Source organism: Pholis gunnellus (genome assembly GCF_910591455.1).
Source record: "Pholis gunnellus genome assembly, chromosome: 8".
Taxonomy (NCBI): domain Eukaryota; kingdom Metazoa; phylum Chordata; class Actinopteri; order Perciformes; family Pholidae; genus Pholis; species Pholis gunnellus.
In genome coordinates, this window is record NC_136534.1 from 18,563,464 (window position 1) to 18,585,189 (window position 21,726).

Here is a 21,726-nt window from a genome sequence, read left to right on the forward strand (position 1 = left end):
ACGCTGCTGGCTGCAAGCCTTGGTATTCTGCAGTAAAGCAGGAGTGGCATGAATGAGCTTTCTATTGGCCCGCTTGAAGACTGTGATTAAACCAATTGGTTAGCGATTCCATCACCGATGAGACGCTCCGGATTATGATTGGCCAACTGCACTCATTGGGGGCGGGAGTGATTGCCCCTTTGCGTTCGCTTATATGCTTATAGGCGGCGCTTCTTCCACTGGCGGAGTGGTGCGGCTAAAGGAGTACTGCGGTAACCGGCAGAGCCGCGGAGGGATATCAAATCCTGAAAGAATAGCAGTGCGGCTTGCTAGATTCGCCGGTCTTTCTCCGCAAGTATCAGAGAGCAAAGGAAGGAAGCGCATCCCCGCGTGATGCTCCGCTCGAGACCGCAGCATTTCATTTGAAAGACTTCTCACTGGGGAGGGAAAGATTGAAGCCTAACCCGTTGGAAGGTTTGAGAGACCGTTTATTTAAGCCCAAAAACAACATTTTGTCAGATCTATAAATAACTGCCATGACGTCTTTTTTTCCATTTTTCAGTAAGCAACCCTAAAAACTGAGCATATTCTCTTTTATTTTTTCAAGGCAAGGCATTTTGATATAATTCAACGCGAGGGGCTGACACCTCTCAAGCCGTGCATCACCTGAGAGGAGAAGAGTGACTGCGCCAACATGGGGGTAAGACTGACGATTCCAACTTTTTAACTGCGTTGTACCCCACCTGAAGTGGCCTGAGAAATACGCGGCAGCCTGATATTTCACCCCTGACAAAGAAGGGCTGATGTGATGTCATTTTTTCCTCTATGGAAATCCCGCTTGTCTCAGTGACATTGACTCTAATGCGGAACTGTGTTTTACTCTGGTCTCCTGGACTGCGACAAATTGATGCAGCCAGTAGCTTCTGTCTAGTGCGGATATATAAAGCAGCGGCATTTCACTACACATTTTTATTTGACTTTCGCCTGGTTTACACTTGAATATCAATTTTGCTGTATACGTTAACTGAAATATTGAAATTTGACCGGATCATGTCATTTTCTCTCATTCACTCGGTCACTTTGAACAGGCACCGAGATAAAATATGAAAAATGATGCCGAAGTGTCACACGTAGAGTGTGTGGTTTAGAGGTTGTCAGAGTGTCCTGTGTATTTCGGGTCTCTGATAGGCCTACTTCGACGATAACCTTGCCAGCCATAGTAGGCCTGATCGGTTAATTCTTACCAAGAGCTCTCGTGTGGGAGAGAGGGGGGAGGGGGTTGCACTTGTTATAGACATATTCTGTTCATCCATCAATTACCTTTGGTTTAAAACAACTGCATTTTGTTACATTTGAAGGCAAAAAAAAGGAGGCCTACATTATGTCCTACATCCTTCTCAGTGATCAATGGACAGGATGTACTGTGACCTCCTTCACGCCCTCGCTGCCCCCCGTCTCCGCCCCTCATTTGCGTTTCTGCTTTAAAGCCCGCTGGCACTGCCCTCTCTGCGGCTCGGTCCAGCACGAGAGAAGCATCTGGTGATGAACCGGGAAGATGCTGAGCCCATCGCGTCCTTGCTATCAGCGGAGGAGTCTCATCCTCGGCAACTGATGACCCATGCGTCATAATGCGGTTACTCGGAGTAAGCGCCTCGCCAGCTTATTTCCCCTTTAATTTGTGACATAACAGGAACTCTATAATCACCAACAGTGAACACATTTACACAAACTACAGATTAAAGAAGTGATGCGTCCAGTAGGCCTTCACCAGGAGCACGATGTGCTCGTTACGTTGAAGTAGAATGAGAGCTCTCATCTGGTGCGCGCACCTTTAAACCGTAAAAAAAACATCTGTAGCCTACTGTTTCCGGTTATATATATATATATATATATATATATATATTAGTCATGCAAATGAATCAGAAGAGGCTGGTGGAAAAACACAGCGCTCCTGGAAAATGCCATGGTGCAGATGCGACTGCCGGTCAGAGCTATTGCGCAATTTCTGCTTCATCTCCATCCTGCGGAAGGAGTTGTAATTTTTAATCTCCGACTGCGGTGTGTGTATTAAATGATGCGGTGGCATGACGCCGCAGACAAGGGGACATGCGGCGCGGAGAGATATCCAGCGCTGCAGCGGCTGTACGGGCAGATGTCATCGCAGTTACACAAGCATCTGAAATGCAGGCCCATCTGCCGTGAGAGGCGTTCAAAATGAAGGATTCGGCAAACCCGGCAGCATTAGTGGGCACTGCGTCAAAAGCGATGTGAGTGCAAAGGGTGCTTACGCATGACGGTTATTGCTGTGTGCAATGGAATGGAGTGCCATTAGATGCCGCAGCTCTCCATAAATTGACATTGTAAAGCAGAAAATGAGCGTCAATGGCGATCCGCTGTTTCCTTGACTTTCACTCGATGACGGCTGAGGTCACCCTGAATGAAAAAGGGGATGGATGGATGAATGGATGGAGTGATGGGACCGATCTTGTTATCACGCGTTGCCGGTCGACTACACTTTCTTTCACGCTCTCTCCATCTTTTTTATTTTTTTCCGCGAATCTTGCGATGGCGCACTGTGCGATGGCATTGCCAGCTGTCCTTTCCCAAGGCCGCGGGGGGCATCGCATGCGACGTGCCTTCTGCGTCAAACTGGGGGCGGGGCCTCTGGTGTGGAAATTCCCTGCTAAGAGCTGTGATAGGCTGGCATGAGGAGCACGCAGAAAGGACAGTGCTTAGAGACAGCAGTGATGCTATAGAGCAAAGCTTTGGCATGTGCCAGGGACACTAGAGAGGCAACTGGCACATTTTGTCTTGCACAGAGATGGATAGTCTTAATTTGGCAGAACATCTCTGAAGAAATGTATTTTCACTCACACTCCCGCTCATCTTGCTCATTATTCTCCTCTCTGCATGAGTGCAGCTATACATGGCTGATGCTGATGAGGCCATAGGAGGAGATTTTCACCTTCAGGCACGTGATGCTGATGGGGGAAGGGTGCCTCTGCTGAGAGAGCAAGAATGGCAAAGAGAGAGAGAGAGAGAGAGAGAGCGAGAGAGGGAGGAAGGGCAGATCAGTAGTGGCTGCTGTGCAGGTGTAGAGGGAGAAAGAGGGATTTAAAATGACGGAGGAGGCGTATGGTGGGGGAGGGCTCCCTGGCTGTATATCTTGTTACAGGATAATGACCTGAAGCTCACATTACCATGGCTCCTGTTTCCTCGCGCTGCACATTGTGGTATTGGTTATCAGGGGTACGACAGACAGACAGATGGGATAGGGAGATGAGGGGTCTGGTTGGGTTGGATGATCTTCGTAGGACATTGACTGTAGGGTGAGTGTGGTGTGGAGAGGTGTGGTGTCGGTGGCCTGGTTGCCCCAGGAGAAATGAAGGTGTAGTTGTAGCGTTGAGGCTTTGACAGAAGGTCATATTGGTGACGAGGGGTGTGGTTGAGCCGCTCTGAATGCAGCGTGGATGAGGAGAAGCTCCTGATAGTGTTGAGATCCCTATAAGATCCCTGATTAGACTCACTAAGTACCTGTGTCAAGACGTAACGGTTTCTAGAACAGCCTGCACTCTCATTTATGGCACTGGGCGTGGGCAGCGACAGAGAAGAAGTTAGAAGGTGTCGGTGGAAGGTAGTTCAGGAGAATGATGTGTGGTGTGGCCTCTGCAGAGGCCCAGCCCTCCGTTTGGTGCAGAGTACTGCACATCCCTCCCCACTGCACCTGGTGCCCAATGCTGATAGGCTGCACTGTACCACAGCGGATCTGTCCCACGTGTCGCAGGAACCAATAGAAATGCACGTCCATACAGGATCTGATCAACCGCGTGGTCTCTCTGACCGCACAGCCAGCCGGGATGCCCTGTGGCCTAGGGGTCAATTAAGGTCAATATGGTGACCTTTGAAATGGCCCTTCAATGTCCCCTTCAAGCCTCTTGTAGGCTCCTGATCAATAGATATCCACTGTAATGAGGACACGTCCCCAGTGAGAGTACTGCTGAAGTCCGGATTTCTCTCGTGGCTCAGCAAAAAAACAGTAGCTTGCCTCCCCGCTAGTGTTAGACTAACGGGACAAGAAGCTTGTGTAATGCTAATAAAATGTTAAGGTCAGTGCTGTCGTCTTCATAGATTACTTTTAAACAGGATTACAGTAGACACAGTGATTGACGAACAGTTTTCCAACATTATTGTGTTGATTGTCTCCCATAAAGAGAGCGATTCAGAGGGGTATGGTTGCCTGACTACAACGACATGACTAATTCAGGGTGTTGTCCTGGAGATGTGTGTATGTTTGTGAAGTGTGTGTAAATGTGTGCGTGTGCGCATTCCCTGTGTGAATACACCAAAGCACAAAGTATAACACTGGGCAGCCACAATGGACAAACACCTTGCTGTATTTCTTTAGTATTTTGTTACCACATAATGCTGCCGTTCAGTTAATAAGTTAGAAGTTTTTTTAGGATTTTCAGTAATTATGTTCCTGAATTGTGAATGATTTCCCATTCATTCAGACATACTCAACACAACAGGACCTGGTTTAGAATCACAAAGCGACACATGCTTGACAATCTCAACCGTAAATGGGTATTTGGCTTAATCTTGGTTTAGTGCAGTCAGCAGCTGTGTGTATGGATGCGTGCGTGCATGCACATCTGGACAAATCTATGTGACCAGCTGCCTGCTGAGGAGTCGTGAGGTGCATGGTCTCACCCCCATGGAGAGATGCCATGTTCTCTATAAGCACCAACGAACCAAGATTTACAATGCTAATCTAGACCAGGCCACATTCACACACGGCAAGACTCAAAAACGACAGCGCAAACAGATCGCTCAGAGCTCACGGGGGTGGACAGTTCGTTATATAGAGCTAAAGATAAACAGTTACACAATTGTGTCTGTCAGATGAAGACGATAATGGGACAGACAGAGTGGAGGGGGACAGGAGGGATGGCAATTTAAATCGAAATTTTGAGTTTGGGTTGTTTGGTTGAGTTTCTTGCTTTTGTTTATTTTTATTTTTTAGAGAGAACACTATAAAAATGATTTGAGCGCTAAAGAGAGTTAATCTCTCTCAGTCTCTTTGTGTTCATGTGATTTAGAGATTAACATTTTTTTAGTGCTCTTAAGCGGCAACAATCTTTTTATTTCTCTATTTACATACACTATTTAATTCCTTCTTCTTAATTCTTCTACTTGTACATGTTTTAATTTGAACTGCCACTCAGACGTAACAGAACGTCCCCTGGGACTGTTGTACTAGAAAGGGTTTTACGCCATCTTTTCCCTTTCTTCTTCATGTCTGTTATCTGGAATCTCCTCCTATGATAAAAAAAGCCTTCATATCACTCTCAAGGCAGATACAGATAAGCGAAACAAATATCTCAACAGTCTCTTTTACATGGCATTCAAATCCTAATCATCTCTTAAAAGTAACCATCTAATCCATTCGTTTACTCAGTACTGTTGGAAGACATTCACCAAATGATTGTGCGCTGAGACCTAATGATAAATGTGGAGATTGCTCGAATGCATTTTGATTTTCCTGAGAGAGAATTGCAGAGAAAGAGGAGTGATAGAGAGACAAAGAGAGGATGAAGCACAGAGGGCTAATCCAGTGTAGTAATCAGACTAGCTAATCCTAACAGCTATGTCCCTCGGCCCACGGCCTGAGCCCCCCACTGTGGCCCAGAGCCCTGCCATCCTGCTGCAAGAAGCAGCAGATGGCTTAATGACCTTGCGAGGTCGCACACACACACACACACACACAAACATGCATGCAACAACACACATATACACACCACACGCATAGTTGTGTACAGATGCAGAAATGTAATTACAAACCAGCACATATTTCACATGCATTATATGTTTATTCAATATCTTGTGTGTTCATACCTTTTTTGATTTTCATGTTTTGACAGATTTGTTTTTTTCTCCCTTTACTTAATAATTCATAGAGACGCTAGAGAGGGACAGCAAAGTGTAGTGGAGAATCCAGTAATAAGTTGAGTTTAAAGGATGCCTTATTGCCTTAAAAATAAATGACATGCAACACACTTACATTTAGAATCATTTCATTGTGAATGTGCTTAAGCTACTATATCCGGCACTTTTTGTTGTGTGCACAAGCTAAGCAACTGGCCAGACTGAAGACAAAGGGCTTTCAACCTGCAGCCTCATTCATACTTACTGAACTACAACAGAAGATGACATGAATTAGACCCAATATCTATTTGATGTTCCCTGATAGAAATATACTATTTATGTTGTTATACACCACCATCAGACATTTTGTAAAACAGTTCCCATGAGCTCAGAGCACAAGTGAAATGACAAATGGGTATTTCCTCAGCTCAGCTGTATATTCTACAGGCATGGTCATAGTGAAACACACACAACAATGCCATGAGTGTAGCTCTCACATGCGCAGTGCAGATGAGCTAATGTGATCCATGCTTCTGGCTGCTCTGTACAAAGAGGAAGTGTTGACTCACTTGAAACATGTGGTGGTGCTTGGCGAATGATAAAATGGAGCAGGGTGGTACATTTTTGTGTACGCACGTCACTTCTTCCTGTTACAGGATTCCTCATGCGTGCAATAAAAGCAGAAGTAAATATGTTACACGCCAGTCCCAGTCAAACCCACCGTTGGTGGGCATGCCTCGACCCGTTGTCCTCGAGATGCTTGACATGATAATTCTCTCAGGTGCCACTCCTAATTTTAAGACTGTTGGTCCATGATGTGAACAACATTACAGAGTAGTATTACTTGATTTCCATCTGCCAAAATAAATTACTGTGTAGGTTCAATGCTACATAAGAAGTCTCTCATTCAAGTTAGAAAATACACTCTTAACTGCCACTCCACATGTATTCCTAGTAGACTGGTGTTGTGTCTTATCATTTTATTTCACAATCACTTTCTCTCTCTCTCGTTCACTCTACATCTCTCTTCCTCTCTGCCGCAATGCGTGTAGACGCTGCACACAGGGACTGTGGCCAACACAATGACTCACCTCTGCTCACACAAACGCACACTAATTCCCCCCTGTGTTATACAGCAGTGAATACAGTGTCCAGTTACAGATGCATCAATTATTACTGGTCCCGGAGAACATCAGGGGATCCTAGGAGTACTAGGCCACTGCTGAGCTTGGTCACCATGGTGACTTGCCCTCCAAACACAGTCATTCATCAGAGGACAAAACGCAGGATTCATTTTGGTTAGCTGGAGCCGGCCTGTAGAATAATTTAAGATCAAATCAAACACACAACCAGATACTTGAAGCAATTGGCTTTTCTGAACTATTGATATTTTAAGCAGATTTTTAATAAGCCAATATGTAACTGGATGTAATCCATAGAGGAGCATCCAGTGTTTCCAATCCCTGGCGATGTCAGACATGTGTCTTGTCCATCAGTCTGTCCGTCTGTGTGTTTGTGGGAGAGCGAGCATCTGTAATTCCAGCCACGAGTCTCTGTTTCCTTCCTAAGGACAGAGGGGGCTCATTACATTACCCAGAGCTGTGTGAGACAGCCGGACACCCACACAGACGCACACAGGCAGGCGCACGTTGATGTCTTCTGCAAATGCAAGGATACTCAAGTTATACACAACATGGACTCCATCTTTCTCTGCTGAATAATTTAAATCAAAGTGGTAATGACAGAGACAGATATACAGACAGATAGATCTAAAAAACAGATGCGTCATCTAACTACAATAACAACAGCTTTAAATGTAGCCCGAAGTAGAGCTTGAAGGCTTTTACTTGTTGAATGCTTTTGCAAAAGTGTTCGCAACATACCGTCGGTGGAACAAAGATACATCTTATCAGGTAACAGGGTGTGTGTGGAGGAGGGACGTGAGAGACTAACACACACACACACACACACACACACACACACAAAGCCAGGTATGCACTTAAAATACTCCCCATACTGTAAACAAGACACAAGATAAATCCGTGACCTCTCTTTTGCCTCATTTACATCCGCAAACACAAACACACACACACACACACACAGACACCCGGGGTGAGAATATAAGCTATTAGCATATGTGAAGTAACACACACACACCATAAGTAAGGTTTTGTAATCTATTAGAGTGGGGTCACTGTGGGCCAAACACTGACACAGAGCCAGCAGACAAAGATTGCAGGTCAATATCTAATTAGAAGCGTGAGCGAAGGGTGTCAACAGCTCTTCTCTCTCTCTCCCCCCCCCCCCCTGCTTCTCACCTCCCACTGATGTCTCCCTTTCCATGTGCCCAGTCGCGTCCGTCATCCACCCCCTCAACATCCATCTCTCCGTGTCCCTACTTTTCACCACGTATCGCTTTGTTTGGCACTCCTCTCCATCTCCACACCGAACACTTCTATTGTCTGGGCATATGTGTGTTTGTGATAGGAAGAAAGTGTGTGTCAAAGGTTTGCGATATCAATTTCGGTGTGCATATGCTCAGAAGAGCAGGTGCGACGTTGACAATGCTCCCTAAATGTGCTTTTGCAGCGTTCCTCATTATCTGTAGACAAACTAGCCACAACAAGAATATTAAACCAACAAATACACTTACACACCTGCCTGTCTCTCATCTTTTAGATTATGGCGCCAATTTAATACTGATTAGAAGGTAAATCTGTAACTTTCCATATTAGTCAACACCCTTAATCTCTAAAATAGAGATTAGGAGCCGTCCTTCATTCAGTCCAATGAACAATGACGTGCATATAATACATACATGTATGTGCCAACACACCCTCTATCTCAATCGGAGACACACACGCATACCGGTTGTGTCTCAGGGGGGATGAGCAGCAGTACTTTTCCACTGCATCAGTTTCTTCTTCGTGCAGCCTCGGCCTCACCAGGCCTGCCTGGTCTTGCTGCGGCAAAGAGATTTGCTCACCTGCTCTTTTGTTGCAGAACTCCGTGTGTTTGCATGTGTGTGTGGGTGGGTGTGTGTGTGTGTGTGTGTGTGTGTTTGCATTTGGGTCAAACAGCTCCTTCCTACTGACATGCTACTCTCTGCCTAACATGCTCGAACGAAGGGTTTAATTGTTTGCTTTGAATTCAGCAGCGGTCGTTGAGCAGCCCGCGCTCCACAATGAAGCGAGTGGGAGTGGTCATCCACATGCTGCTTCATGAAGCTGTTCTTTTTTTTATGACGACAAACTAGAAATACAGGTCTTTGTTACCACATACAAATTCAAGGCATGATTTCACAAGAGTTTCACACAACGGCAGTTCAACTGCAGCTCCCACAGTTGGGGTTGAAGGGGCAAGTTGTTCTAGTTGGCAAGTGTGTGTTTTGGTGTGGTTTGGGTGTGTGAGTCTTTGTGGAGGGGGTGGGATCTCAATTCATACTTTCTCTCTCCTGCTTTTGTAAATATGGAAGTTTGGTTCGTGATTGACAGATTCATTTTAAAGGAAACATTAAGCATGAAGTCAAAGGAGACATCTGTTTGTAGTTCACATTGGTACTGCAAAGAAGGAAGTCGAGGAGCAGTTACCTGGACATGCCGCACCCCTGGTAATGTTACTGCCTGGCTGCACCACTAGAGGGTGCTTACTTTACTTCAGTGAATTTCACCACACAGTTGTTTTTTGATTTCCTGTGAAGGAACACGCAGCCAGAGCCTCTTATCAATGAAATAGAAACCTTTAACCTCATTTTTGACAAGCAAACCGTAATTAAGAGGTTTTTTGTCACTGACTATTAGTTATTGATGTTTCGATCTGATTCAGGGTGAATTATGTGGCTGGACTTTGCTACTCTGTCATACCATCAGTGTATATTAATTTGACTGCACACCTCCTGGGTGTGAGTGGGTGTCACCTCTGACCCTTGATGAGGAACATTTGTATTGACGTGGTCCAGCAACTCAAGCTGCTCTCCTTCCAGTTATAGACCTAGAAAGACTACAATGTGTAGTGCTGGAGAAAATCTGTGTTATTAATTGTCCTCTCACGTCTCGTTTAACAACATAAGCCAATTTCTGAGGGGATAGTTGGGAGAGTATCCGGAACAACAGGCAGCACAGTAAAGCAGGCGGAAGAGGACAAGGACATTTGATGTGTCTGTGTGGTGTGTGTGGGTGTGTGTGTGTGTGTGTGTGTGTGTGTGTGTGCATGTACTTGAGACTTAATTTTCAATCTTTGACATCAAAGTGTCTCTGATGTATCTGGTCTAATAGTGTAGAACATACTAGAATCTAATCAGAAAGCCTTTGATGTGCTCTCTCGCTCTCTCTCTCTCTCTCTCTCTCGCTCTCTCTCTCTCTCTCTCTTTCTCTCTCTCTCTCTCTCTCTCTCTCTCTCTCTCTAATGTCCTTGCTGCTAGAAGTGATAAGTTAAAACCTACAGGTTAAACCATTTGCTCTTGATTATGAACATCTGAGCAACAATTACTTGATCAGTGGAGGGATGAAATAGATGTGTCAGAGCAGACAGGAGTCACGTGCTTTAATGTGTGGCGATGGTGCATGCTTAATGTGGAGGTTTTTGTTCAGAGAAAAACACCAGCTACCGAGGTGATGCATTTATCTTTCACGTCTTCAATTCTTAAGATATTGGGTTTTAATATGCTCTTCATCTGACATCCTCCTCATAAACGAAATACAGGCTACTTCACAAGGCCACTTCAGAAGGGTACAACATGTTTTACTGTGTCGTGAAAGAGAAAGCTCAAGGGCAATTCAATAAAGCCCGCTGGCTCCTTCAGTCTTACTGGTAAATACTGTTAGAATGCCAGACAATACAGTTCTCTGAATAATTCAAAGCAAAAGTGTAGTTTGTTGATATAATGTTCAAGCCAAGAGAACAGTTAAGATTATAAACAAAGGCGCACAGGCTACTATCTCCTTAATCTAGTCCGAAGGCATGTATAAAACATGTGTGTGTGTCTGTAGTATGGCCGGTCAGACAGTTACCGCGTTGCCACCACACAGGACAAAGATGACCGATCCCCCAAGAAGAAGAAGGGGGCACAGACCAAGGACATGGACGACCTGAAGAAGGAAGTGCCGATTGTAAGTAAATCCTTCTCTTATCTGTGATGAATGCTTGTGGAACTGAGTGTTGGCATAAAATATGTTTGAGACCAATCCACTTTTAATCCTGTCAATCAAAAGCTGATTCGTTTGACACCTAAAATTCCCTAATTAGTAATATTTTGTAATGCCACCCATGCATTTTTAGGATGCGTGTAAACGATTTAAACTTTTGAAAAACATATTTTTTGAGAATATAGTAAAGGAAAATGAATTGACGCCAACTCTGTTGGAGAGAAGGGAAATCTTTCTCATGCAGCCCAAAACAAAATGTATTTTTGCTGGTATGAGGGGTGACTTGTTATCAGGAGGTCGTCACTTTGATCCTGCATCCCTGCACAAGAAACAGACACCTGGGCCGCCATATATCTGCCCCAATACTCTTATCTTTCAGGTGAACTGCATGCATGGAGTACATTTCCAATTACCTTGACTGCCATTAAGTTATTGGATGTTTTGAAAATGCAAAAAAAAAGAAGCTCAAAACTCTTTTTTATTACATATCAGCATAGTTCTTGATTCAATTTGGACTATTTTCTTTAAATTGTCCTTGCATGCAAAAAATGGCAACTACTAAACATAGTGAGCTACGCAGAGTATTGATTATCCATCTATTTTTTTTCCAGACGGAACATAAGATGTCCATAGAGGAAACATGCAGGAAATACCAGACTGACATTGTTCAGGTGAGTTGATGATATTTGTTGTGATATATATATATATGTATATGTGATTGAGCCTTGCATTACCTGCAGCTTGTTTGTCTGAAATAGCATCTACAACATATTTCTCTCTGTATGTACAGCTGTGGTTTGAGACTGATTTTGCAGTTGGCCACTAGGTGGCATACTTCTCTTGTTTTACTACAGTTTTTGTCAATCGACGATCCAACTCCAAAATCATACTAAAGAAATAGGAGATTGTTAACAAACCTAAACAAATGTGTGTTTTTCTTTGTCTGTGTGCTCCCTCCAGGGGTTGACCAATGCCAAGGCAGCAGAGTATCTGATCAGGGATGGTCCCAATGCTCTCACCCCTCCTCCCACCACCCCGGAGTGGGTCAAGTTCTGTCGCCAGCTGTTTGGCGGATTCTCCGTCCTGCTGTGGACTGGCGCCATCCTCTGCTTCCTGGCTTACGCCATCCAGGCAGCCACTGAGGACGATCCTGCAGGAGACAATGTGAGCATCCGCACACACATCCACACACTTACTCACATCTGACCCATCTATACCTCATTAACACATCCGTCCCACTTCCCACTCTGAAGTACATGCGTTAATAACACCTTCACAAAGGGATTTTAGCATTACACACACTGCATCCAGTGCTTTTCCACAGACCACACTTGCATATGTTTGACTGTTTGTCTCTCTGTCTCTCTCCAGTTGTACTTAGGTATTGTGCTCACAGCTGTCGTCGTCATCACTGGCTGCTTCTCATACTTTCAAGAAGCCAAAAGCTCCAAAATCATGGAGTCTTTCAAGAACATGGTGCCTCAGGTAAATATGTGTTTGCTCGAAAGAAACCAACCTATGTCTGAAAGCTTATTTTCATTCCATCTGCCTGAAAATAGTTATTCATACTGTGCGTTATGATTGAATGGATGAATTCTTTGCTAACAATGTGTCTAGTCAGACAGTTGTTTTCACATGAAGAGATGGAAAAGATCTTTGCTTTTATTTGCTGTAACTCCACATTTTCTGAGACACCGTGTCTCTCTAAATATTGTGTTTGTGTGTTTTCTAACCATCACTGATATCTCCCTGCAGCAAGCGTTGGTGATCCGTGAGGGTGAGAAGGTACAGATCAACGCTGAAGAAGTGGTGGGTGGAGATCTGGTTGAAGTGAAGGGAGGAGACAGGATCCCTGCTGACATCAGGGTGGTTTCCGCTCATGGCTGCAAGGTACACACACACACACACACACACACACACATACATAGTTCACACACACACTCAATGTCTTGCTTCTTCTTGGATAGAATTTCATGTTTTACTTTCCCTGTTTCCCGTTAGGTTGATAACTCCTCCCTCACAGGCGAGTCAGAACCTCAGAGCAGGTCACCTGACTGTACCCATGACAACCCCTTAGAGACCCGAAACCTTGCTTTCTTCTCCACCAACTGTGTGGAAGGTATGGTCACCATGGCAACAGTATGACATGCTATTATTAACTCGTGTGCCTGTGGTTTGATTCAAAGCCCCCAAATTGAGCAAATTATTTAAAGAGTATACCTAACTGTACTCTCCGAGGCACTGATGCTTCAGATGATATTTTACATCATTGTGTGTGCGTTCTTTCTCCAAACCAGGCACGGCGCGTGGCATTGTTATCTGCACCGGAGACCGCACAGTCATGGGGCGCATTGCTACTCTGACCTCTGGCCTGGAGACCGGCAAAACCCCTATCGCAAAGGAGATCGAGCACTTCATCCACATCATCACAGGCGTGGCCGTGTTCCTGGGTGTCACCTTTTTCATCCTGGCCATCGCCCTGGGTTACTCCTGGCTGGAGGCTGTCATCTTCCTCATCGGCATCATTGTGGCTAACGTGCCTGAAGGGCTGCTGGCCACAGTCACCGTAAGTGGACAAATAATTACATATGTCTTTGAATTAGATACTTTGGTATCATATGGTATATTTTTCTTCAATCTGTTGTTAATGCTCATATTGGACCCGTAGCATTTTCCTTATTTTATTTATTTGTTTGTACATCTTTTATCAATGCTTGTGGTTACATTTTATTAAATTTAGTTTAGTTGTTTATAGAAAAATTTAATTCTGGAGCTTCACAGATGATACATCCAATCCCAATAATAATGAACATTATACATGTATTTGTCTGCAGGTATGTCTGACCCTGACTGCCAAGCGCATGGCTAAGAAGAACTGCCTTGTGAAGAACTTGGAAGCTGTGGAAACCTTGGGCTCCACCTCCACCATCTGCTCTGACAAGACAGGCACCCTGACCCAGAACAGGATGACTGTGGCCCACATGTGGTTTGACAACCAGATCCACGAGGCCGACACCACTGAGGACCAGTCTGGTTAGTGACGATGGGGCGAAAACAGCCACCACTGACGAAATATGTAACAACTATAAAAGGGATAAATGATAACTAGCAATCATGAAGGTTAATAATACCGTCTCTCCTGTTCCCGCTCCAGGTGCCTCCTTTGACAAGAGCTCAGTGACATGGCTGTCTCTGGCTCGTGTCGCTGGTCTGTGCAACCGCGCTCAGTTTAAAGCAGCACAAGACCAGCTGCCCATCCTGAAGCGTGACGTGGCCGGCGATGCCTCAGAGTCAGCCCTACTGAAGTGTATCGAGCTGTGCTGTGGCTCAGTCAGGGCCACAAGGGATAGGAATAAGAAGGTGGCTGAGATCCCCTTTAACTCCACCAACAAATACCAGGTAAGCAACAGCTTTTATAACAGCTGTGTAAACAAGATAAAAACCCATATGCACACCATATTCATTAAATTAACGTTCTGCTCTCCTCTTCCAGCTCTCAGTGCACGAGACAGAGGATGTCAATGACAACCGCTACCTGCTGGTGATGAAGGGAGCCCCTGAGAGGATCCTGGACCGTTGTAACACCATCATGATTCAGGGGAAGGAGCAACCTATGGATGAGGAGTTGAAGGAATCTTTCCAGAATGCCTACATGGAGCTGGGAGGACTGGGAGAGAGAGTACTCGGTAGGTATAGATATAACAGGAGAGATTCAAAGATACAGGGAGGGAGGGAGGGTGACAGTGTAAGTACAGTCTGACTAAGCCCTTAGGTTCAAACAGGGATTTTACTGTCTTTTCCACTTTATTTAGATATTCCTCATACTTTAATATATTTCAGTTTTATCAAAATTTGTCAATCCATTGATTTTACTTTCTGAAAAAAAAATAATATTTTCATTGCTGTCATTGCTTAATAGTTTATTAAAACCTATACCCTGCTATTGTTCTGCAAAAACCTTGTATCTCCAGAAGGAAAAAGAAAACGTCTTTGTTTTCAGCTTCGTGACGATGCATTCTTCATATTGCCGAAAGGGTTTTAAATGGTTTCTGTTACATAAGAGGTAGACATCTTTCGGTATGAAAAAGTGAAAATATATAGTTTTCATAGGACAGCGACTGGACAGTGACGATATGCAACTGAAAGGACATCGGTTACATTACGGCTAATAGTAGTGTGACTGCAATCCATTCATTTTAACAAATATGCGACAGCTCATGATCATACGCTTAAGATCTGTTGAATTATTAAGACCAGGCACTATTGAAATGTCATTTTGTGAAGAGTGTTGGAAGTTATGTCAGAGGATAGGGATAGAAGGTCTGGGTTGATAATTAGATATCACAAATCAAACACTAAATCTCACACTTCTTTTGACTCCAGGTTTCTGCCACGTGATGCTGCCCGAAGACCAGTACCCCAAGGGCTTTGCCTTTGACACAGATGATGTCAACTTCCAGACAGACAACCTTTGCTTTATTGGCCTCATGTCCATGATCGACCCTCCCCGTGCTGCTGTGCCTGATGCTGTTGGCAAATGCCGATCTGCTGGTATCAAGGTGAGTTTTTTTCTTGCAAGCCTAATATAAGATTTCTTTATTCCTTAAAGTCTTTTAAAATAAGGTTTTGTAACAAATAGTGTTTGTGATTATGGTATAAAATGTATTTTATGTTGCTTGGTAGGTCATTATGGTCACTGGAGATCACCCAATCACAGCCAAGGCCATTGCCAAGGGAGTGGGCATCATCTCAGAGGGTAACGAGACAGTGGAGGACATTGCAGCCCGTCTCAACATACCTGTCAGCCAGGTCAACCCCAGGTAGAGAATACTTACAGAAAAACTCACACAAAATCAAACACACAGTCATAAAAAACAATAATGGCAAATTACAAGACCCACATCAATGCTTCACTGTCTGTGTTCAGGGATGCCAAGGCCTGTGTGTGCCACGGTACAGACCTGAAGGATCTGTCCCAGGACCAGATGGACGACATCCTGAGGAATCACACAGAGATTGTCTTTGCTAGGACCTCCCCACAGCAGAAGCTCATCATCGTAGAAGGCTGCCAGAGACTGGTTCGAGCATTTTTAGATTCTTTTAGAGTAAAACGCCTAATGGGTAATAAATACTTGGGACGACTTGAACAAGTAGAGGTTAAATCTATAATCCAAGCAGCGTTCTCCTCATGCTTTCTGTAGGTTACATTTGAGGACTTTATTTTCAAATAGCATTACACTTTTACAACAGCAGATGGCGCTGGTTATCTGTCAAATTTATTCCCTGACTAATACATCAATACATGTTGTTGTTTTTTTTAACTGAGTGGTTAGATTACATTTAGAAATATATATATATATATTTTAATTGAATTGAATTTAAATAAAATCAATTAATTCTAAAATTTCAATACATTTGATTGCCATTTAAAGGTGACAGTTTAATTTCACAGACATCTGTTCAGGTCTTGAAAACATTGTTTTCTAATCAGGGTTGTTTTAAAATGACACCAAAACAGTTTACTTATGAGGTAGTGACTCGTTTAATAACCCTGGTCTCAAGCTCAAGATGCATGGGTAACTAAAGGATAAATACATTTAACAAGTATAACGTCTTCTATATATTCATGCTATACAACCTCATTCTCACCCTCCTGCGTCTCTCCCAGGGTGCCATTGTGGCTGTGACAGGTGATGGTGTGAATGACTCGCCCGCGCTGAAAAAGGCCGACATTGGTGTTGCCATGGGAATCTCTGGCTCAGATGTGTCCAAACAGGCCGCAGACATGATCTTGTTGGATGACAACTTCGCCTCTATTGTCACAGGAGTGGAAGAAGGTGAGAAGACCCAAAGGACAGGAGTGGAACATGTGATCCTTGAGGATGTACAGTACGAAGGGTTTCAGAGACCCAAACTGTAGGACTTAGTGTAGTAACCTGTCTGTTTTTCCACATTCAGGCCGTTTGATCTTTGATAACCTTAAGAAGTCCATTGCCTACACCTTGACCAGCAACATCCCAGAGATCACCCCCTTCCTACTGTTTATCATCGTCAACATCCCCCTGCCACTTGGAACCATCACCATCCTCTGTATTGACCTGGGAACAGACATGGTGAGATCTGATCAAACACTCACTGTCTTTTACGACAAACGCAGCTTTCACTAAATCTCTATCTCATCACTGAAAACAGCTCCTGTTGATAGGACACACACTGTTAATGTACTAAAAGTTCCCATTTCTCCCTCGTCCCTCAGGTGCCAGCCATCTCACTGGCTTATGAAGCAGCAGAGAGCGACATCATGAAGCGTCAGCCCAGGAACCCATTCAGGGACAAGCTGGTGAATGAGAGGCTTATCAGCATTGCCTATGGACAAATTGGTAGGTGAAATGAAGATGGCTGCCGCTGATCCAAACTCGGAATTGTCTTTGATCTGGATTGAATTTGATCCTCGTTGCCTGAAAGTCATTTTGTGTTTAAATCAATCTTTATCCACCTTTCATTGTTCACAAACAACAGCTGGATTATCTTTGGGCCTATCTGTAATGTTTTTGGGTAAACTAAATAAAAAAAAGTTTAAAAATCTGTAACTTAATCTCTGTGTCTGTGTGTTTTGTCCTCAGGTATGATCCAGGCTCTTGGAGGCTTCTTCGCCTACTTTGTCATCTTGGCTGAAAATGGTTTCCTGCCCACTAGACTAGTAGGCATCAGGCTCCATTGGGACGACCGCTCTTGCAACGACCTGGAAGACAGCTACGGGCAGCAATGGGTTAGTGTGTAGTTTTGATGTGTTTAAGGGAACTTTTAGGTGTTTTCTTGTTTTGTTACTTTATCTTACTGGTTCTTCCCTCTCTTGCCCTCAGACATACGAGCAGAGGAAGATTGTAGAGTTCACATGCCACACAGCCTTCTTTGTCAGTATTGTAGTCGTGCAGTGGGCCGACGTCATCGTCTGCAAGACCAGGCGTAACTCTGTGTTCCAGCAGGGCATGAGGTGAGTCCACATTTATTGTGATACTGATATACTTGAATGTGTCCTTTCAGTAATTTGTCTTTTTATATGATCTAAATTAGAGTAACACGTATATAACATTTGTTGTGTGTCTCCACCCAGGAACAAGATCTTGATCTTTGGCCTGTTTGAAGAGACAGCCTTGGCTGCCTTCCTGTCCTACTGCCCAGGCATGGATGTGGCACTCAGGATGTATCCACTAAAGTGAGTGCCACATGTATCACATGGATACATATGCAGTCACTCTGGTTCTAAGACATATTGTGTCATATCTGTTTGCTTGATTATTTTTAATCCTTGTTGTTCTCTTGTCTCGCCCACAGGCCTAGCTGGTGGTTTTGTGCGTTCCCCTATAGTTTTCTCATCTTTGTCTATGATGAGGTCCGAAAACTTCTCATTCGTAGGAACCCTGGAGGTAAGTTTATAGCATTTAGAGGATCTATTGGCATAAATGGACAGAGCAAGCCTAACTGTTTACCCGTTTCCAGTCTTTGTTCTAAGCTATGCTAACTGACTGCTGGCAGTACCTAGTCCTTTAACTAATGCTAATTCAATGGAAAATCTGCATAAAATCTGACTTGAAAACACTGAATTGACTGTGAACTTGTGTGTGTTTTTCTTTCTCTCATCCAGGTTGGGTCGAAAGAGAGACATACTATTGATCAATGGAGCATCTTTGCTCAAGCCCCCTACATGTTCCACTTATTTCTCCTCCCTGTCACTCCATCCCTGGCCAGACACACCTTCAGATGCCCCGCCCCCTTAAAGACAAAAAACGCTTTGAAGCAATTTTCATCACAACTGCCCCAAAGATTAAAAACAGCAAAAGCACCTTTACAACTTTCTACATTGACCCGCCCCCATTTCTCCCTATCTCCTATGATACTCTTTGCATGTGTTCTCTCACTGCTGTGTACATAAACCAATATATCTACCAAACGGCAGCTGCATATTGTGTATGTAGATTTGAATGAGCTAAGGATACGAAGGGAGTGTCCATGCTCTGCAAAAAAGGGCCATCCAGCTCCTTCCCCTCCCTGTTCTCCCCCTGCGCCCCCCCCCCTCCCCCTCGTCTGTCTCTGTACCTTCGTTCCCCTCTCTCTTTCCCCTCCTCGCCAACCCTTTGCTTGTCCTCCAATCACACAAAGATGTAAAGATCACACAGTGAGACCCCCACCGTTGACACCACTTCGACTGCCACCTCTCGCCTCCGTCTCCTGTCTGTGGAGAACCAGCGGAGTGGTCATCTCCCTGTCGTTCTCGCTACATCCATCTTCCTTCTATTCCGTTCTCAACGGCCACAGTGTTGTTGTTTTTTTAATATGTGGGGTACGGGGGGTTTCGATGATTTTACTTGTCTTTTTTATTTCCAAGACGGGAGGGGGGGTACGTGAGAGCTGCTTTTCCTCATTTAGGCCTAACAAAGCACACCCCATGGCGTCCTGTTCCCCCTCTCTTCCCCCTCTGTCTCTCACACTCCTCCCCTCTCCTCCCTCCTGCCCCGTTTGTCTCTGTTTGTGTGCACTGTGTGAACCATTGTCCTTGTTAATAACTATTACAGTACACCCCCCCTCCCCCCAAGTTGGTAAATACAACTCAATCTTTCTGTGTGCTCTAGGAAATCTATATAATTCTATACTGAATTTAAATGAAACAATAAAAAACATGTTGGAAAAACAGCTCGAGAGAGAAATTAATGAAGAATAACATCAACGATAATGGTGAAATAGGAAAAAGCGGGAGAAATGTCTCTCTGTTTCTGTTTTTTTGTTTGGGTTCAGTTGTTTTTGCTGGTTTTTCAGGAGGCTATTCTAAAACTGTAACAGCAGAGCAGGGTTTTAAGATTGTGTTTTTACCAAAAGACACAAGACACCAACCAAGGCTTTCAAGTCCGCGCCACTGCAGGTGTGCCGATATGATATCATGTGGTGAGTGGTGATGATGAGACCATGCGCCTGCGGTCTGTTACCGGATCGGGTCCAACCCTGGTTCGGTCCAGGTCCTGGTATAGCCCGTTCTGGCCCGGATCTGTGTGCATGTATGTGTTGGAGACCAGTGAAGGGCCAAGCGGTCTCAGGCGGGATCCATCTCAGATGGCTGCAAGAGTTGAAAGTCAAGAAGAAGAAGAAGAAAAAAAAACACAACTAGTAGAACATGTGTGTCAAATAAACAAAACCAACAACAATAAAACATCTAGAACATTTAATACAACCTAGACCTGTCTATGTGTCTTTCTGTCGAATGAAAAACTACACTTTATTACAATAATATGCTTATCTTTTTATGTCCTTTAGTCTTTATCTTCCTTTAGTGCTCTTTCTTGAAAACAGCTTATGAAATGCATCTCTCATGAAGGTGGCACATTCTGACTAAATAAAAATAATTGAATGCCATACCTTACTATAGACCTGCAACACATACTCCCTTTAAAAGCCTGTTATATGTTACATTTTTGCTAAATCTGCACCAAAGTAGCATTGATCCTTAATTTATCCTATTGTGTTGGGTCGATTGTAACATGCTAATGATATGGATATTAATTTATGTTGACTGGAATACAGATGCACTATTATTCCAACACTTATTTAAATGTGATATCAAATAATCATATTTTATACAACCAATAATACATTATTTCGTCACACTTCAGTGTGTACAATGCAGCAGAAAAATGACTGAGTAGAAATATGATGTTGGGATGCCACCTAGTGTTTAATTATATGCACTCCAACCTGCTGCATAATGGTAAAGAGCTCCATAGGAGGAAGGGTTGGCAGCGACCCAGGGTAATGCACCAAACCACTCTGTAAATGTGTCAGCCATGTCTGACATCGACATGCATGAGCTTCAGGATGACAGTCACTGTCAGAGTGCAGAGTCTTACAAGGGGAACGATGTCCTACTATTTCCCCAAACTCGTTTTTTCAAGACATTAAAAATCTGAAATAGCACATGAATGATGTGGTCAGGACGGAATAGCAACTTTTATGATTAATAAAAGCTATTTTCTAAAGGTTACATTACCGCAAGCAAAGCAAGGCAGTACATCTTTAATCTTAAGGGAACAGGCTGTAACTGTGCTACCTCTCTGTGCCACAAGGGTCGTCTATTTTAAATCAGCCTCTTATTGCCCACCTAGTACACAAATAAAATAAAAATATACACAATATACAGCTTTATGTGAGAGATAAGCATTGGGGTCGTTTGGGAGGTCACTTTGCCACATCCTGTGAACATTTACCACGTCTCTTTGAGTGACAACACAAAAACTTTCTGGCACCGCTCTACCACTGTCCAATGACAAATTCAGTGTCTCCTGCTCTCACACACACACACACACACGCACACTTTCTGTCATTCCCACTGACAAACACACTCACACTCGCTCTAATTTCCCCTGTGTCTCTGCAGTGAGCTCACTGCAGTGCGACTTTCCTCGCTCACCCCCCTCGCCACCCTCTGTATAATAGAATATCGATCGCTCGCCTTTGCCGCAGTGTGTGAGCGAGTGTGTCTGTGGACGAGTGTGTGTCTGACTGGGGCCCTCCAAGGTCATCGCCATGGCAACCCGAGCACGGGGGTCCTCTCGCTGTGCTGTCACGGAGCACAGGTCACAGGGGTCACATGAAAAGGGGTACAAGAGGGGGGACAATAGACGGGGGGGGG

At 44.2% G+C, this 21,726-nt stretch overlaps 1 protein-coding gene across 2 annotated transcripts; it reads left to right on the top strand.

The window, feature by feature from the left end:
* The first annotated feature begins 330 nt into the window (after positions 1-330).
* On the top strand, positions 331-20,267 carry atp1a3b (ATPase Na+/K+ transporting subunit alpha 3b). 2 transcript variants are annotated; one of them, XM_079164261.1, is made up of 23 exons: positions 331-453; positions 587-679; positions 10,893-11,012; positions 11,660-11,719; positions 12,009-12,212; positions 12,420-12,533; positions 12,804-12,938; positions 13,050-13,167; positions 13,346-13,614; positions 13,883-14,081; positions 14,203-14,447; positions 14,542-14,734; positions 15,432-15,607; positions 15,732-15,868; positions 15,976-16,126; positions 16,717-16,885; positions 17,007-17,161; positions 17,305-17,428; positions 17,672-17,817; positions 17,912-18,042; positions 18,163-18,264; positions 18,384-18,475; positions 18,694-20,267. In XM_079164261.1, the coding sequence occupies exons 2-23, from the start codon at positions 674-676 to the stop codon at positions 18,720-18,722; spliced, it is 3,075 nt and encodes a 1,024-aa protein (XP_079020387.1). In that variant the 5' UTR covers positions 331-453; positions 587-673; the 3' UTR covers positions 18,723-20,267. The 2 variants fall into 2 exon arrangements, with proteins under 2 accessions (XP_079020387.1, XP_079020388.1); XM_079164262.1 differs by having other exon boundaries at positions 10,932-11,012.
* The last annotated feature ends 1,459 nt before the right edge of the window (positions 20,268-21,726 follow it).

What these genes read in the sequence shown, in the direction of transcription:
- atp1a3b (XM_079164261.1), top strand. An exon ending in ACCAGACTGACATTGTTCAG is followed by an intron (nt 11,720 to 12,008) that starts GTGAGTTGATGA and finishes TGCTCCCTCCAG; the next exon opens with GGGTTGACCAATGCCAAGGC. An exon ending in TAGAAGGCTGCCAGAGACTG is followed by an intron (nt 16,127 to 16,716) that starts GTTCGAGCATTT and finishes CGTCTCTCCCAG; the next exon opens with GGTGCCATTGTGGCTGTGAC.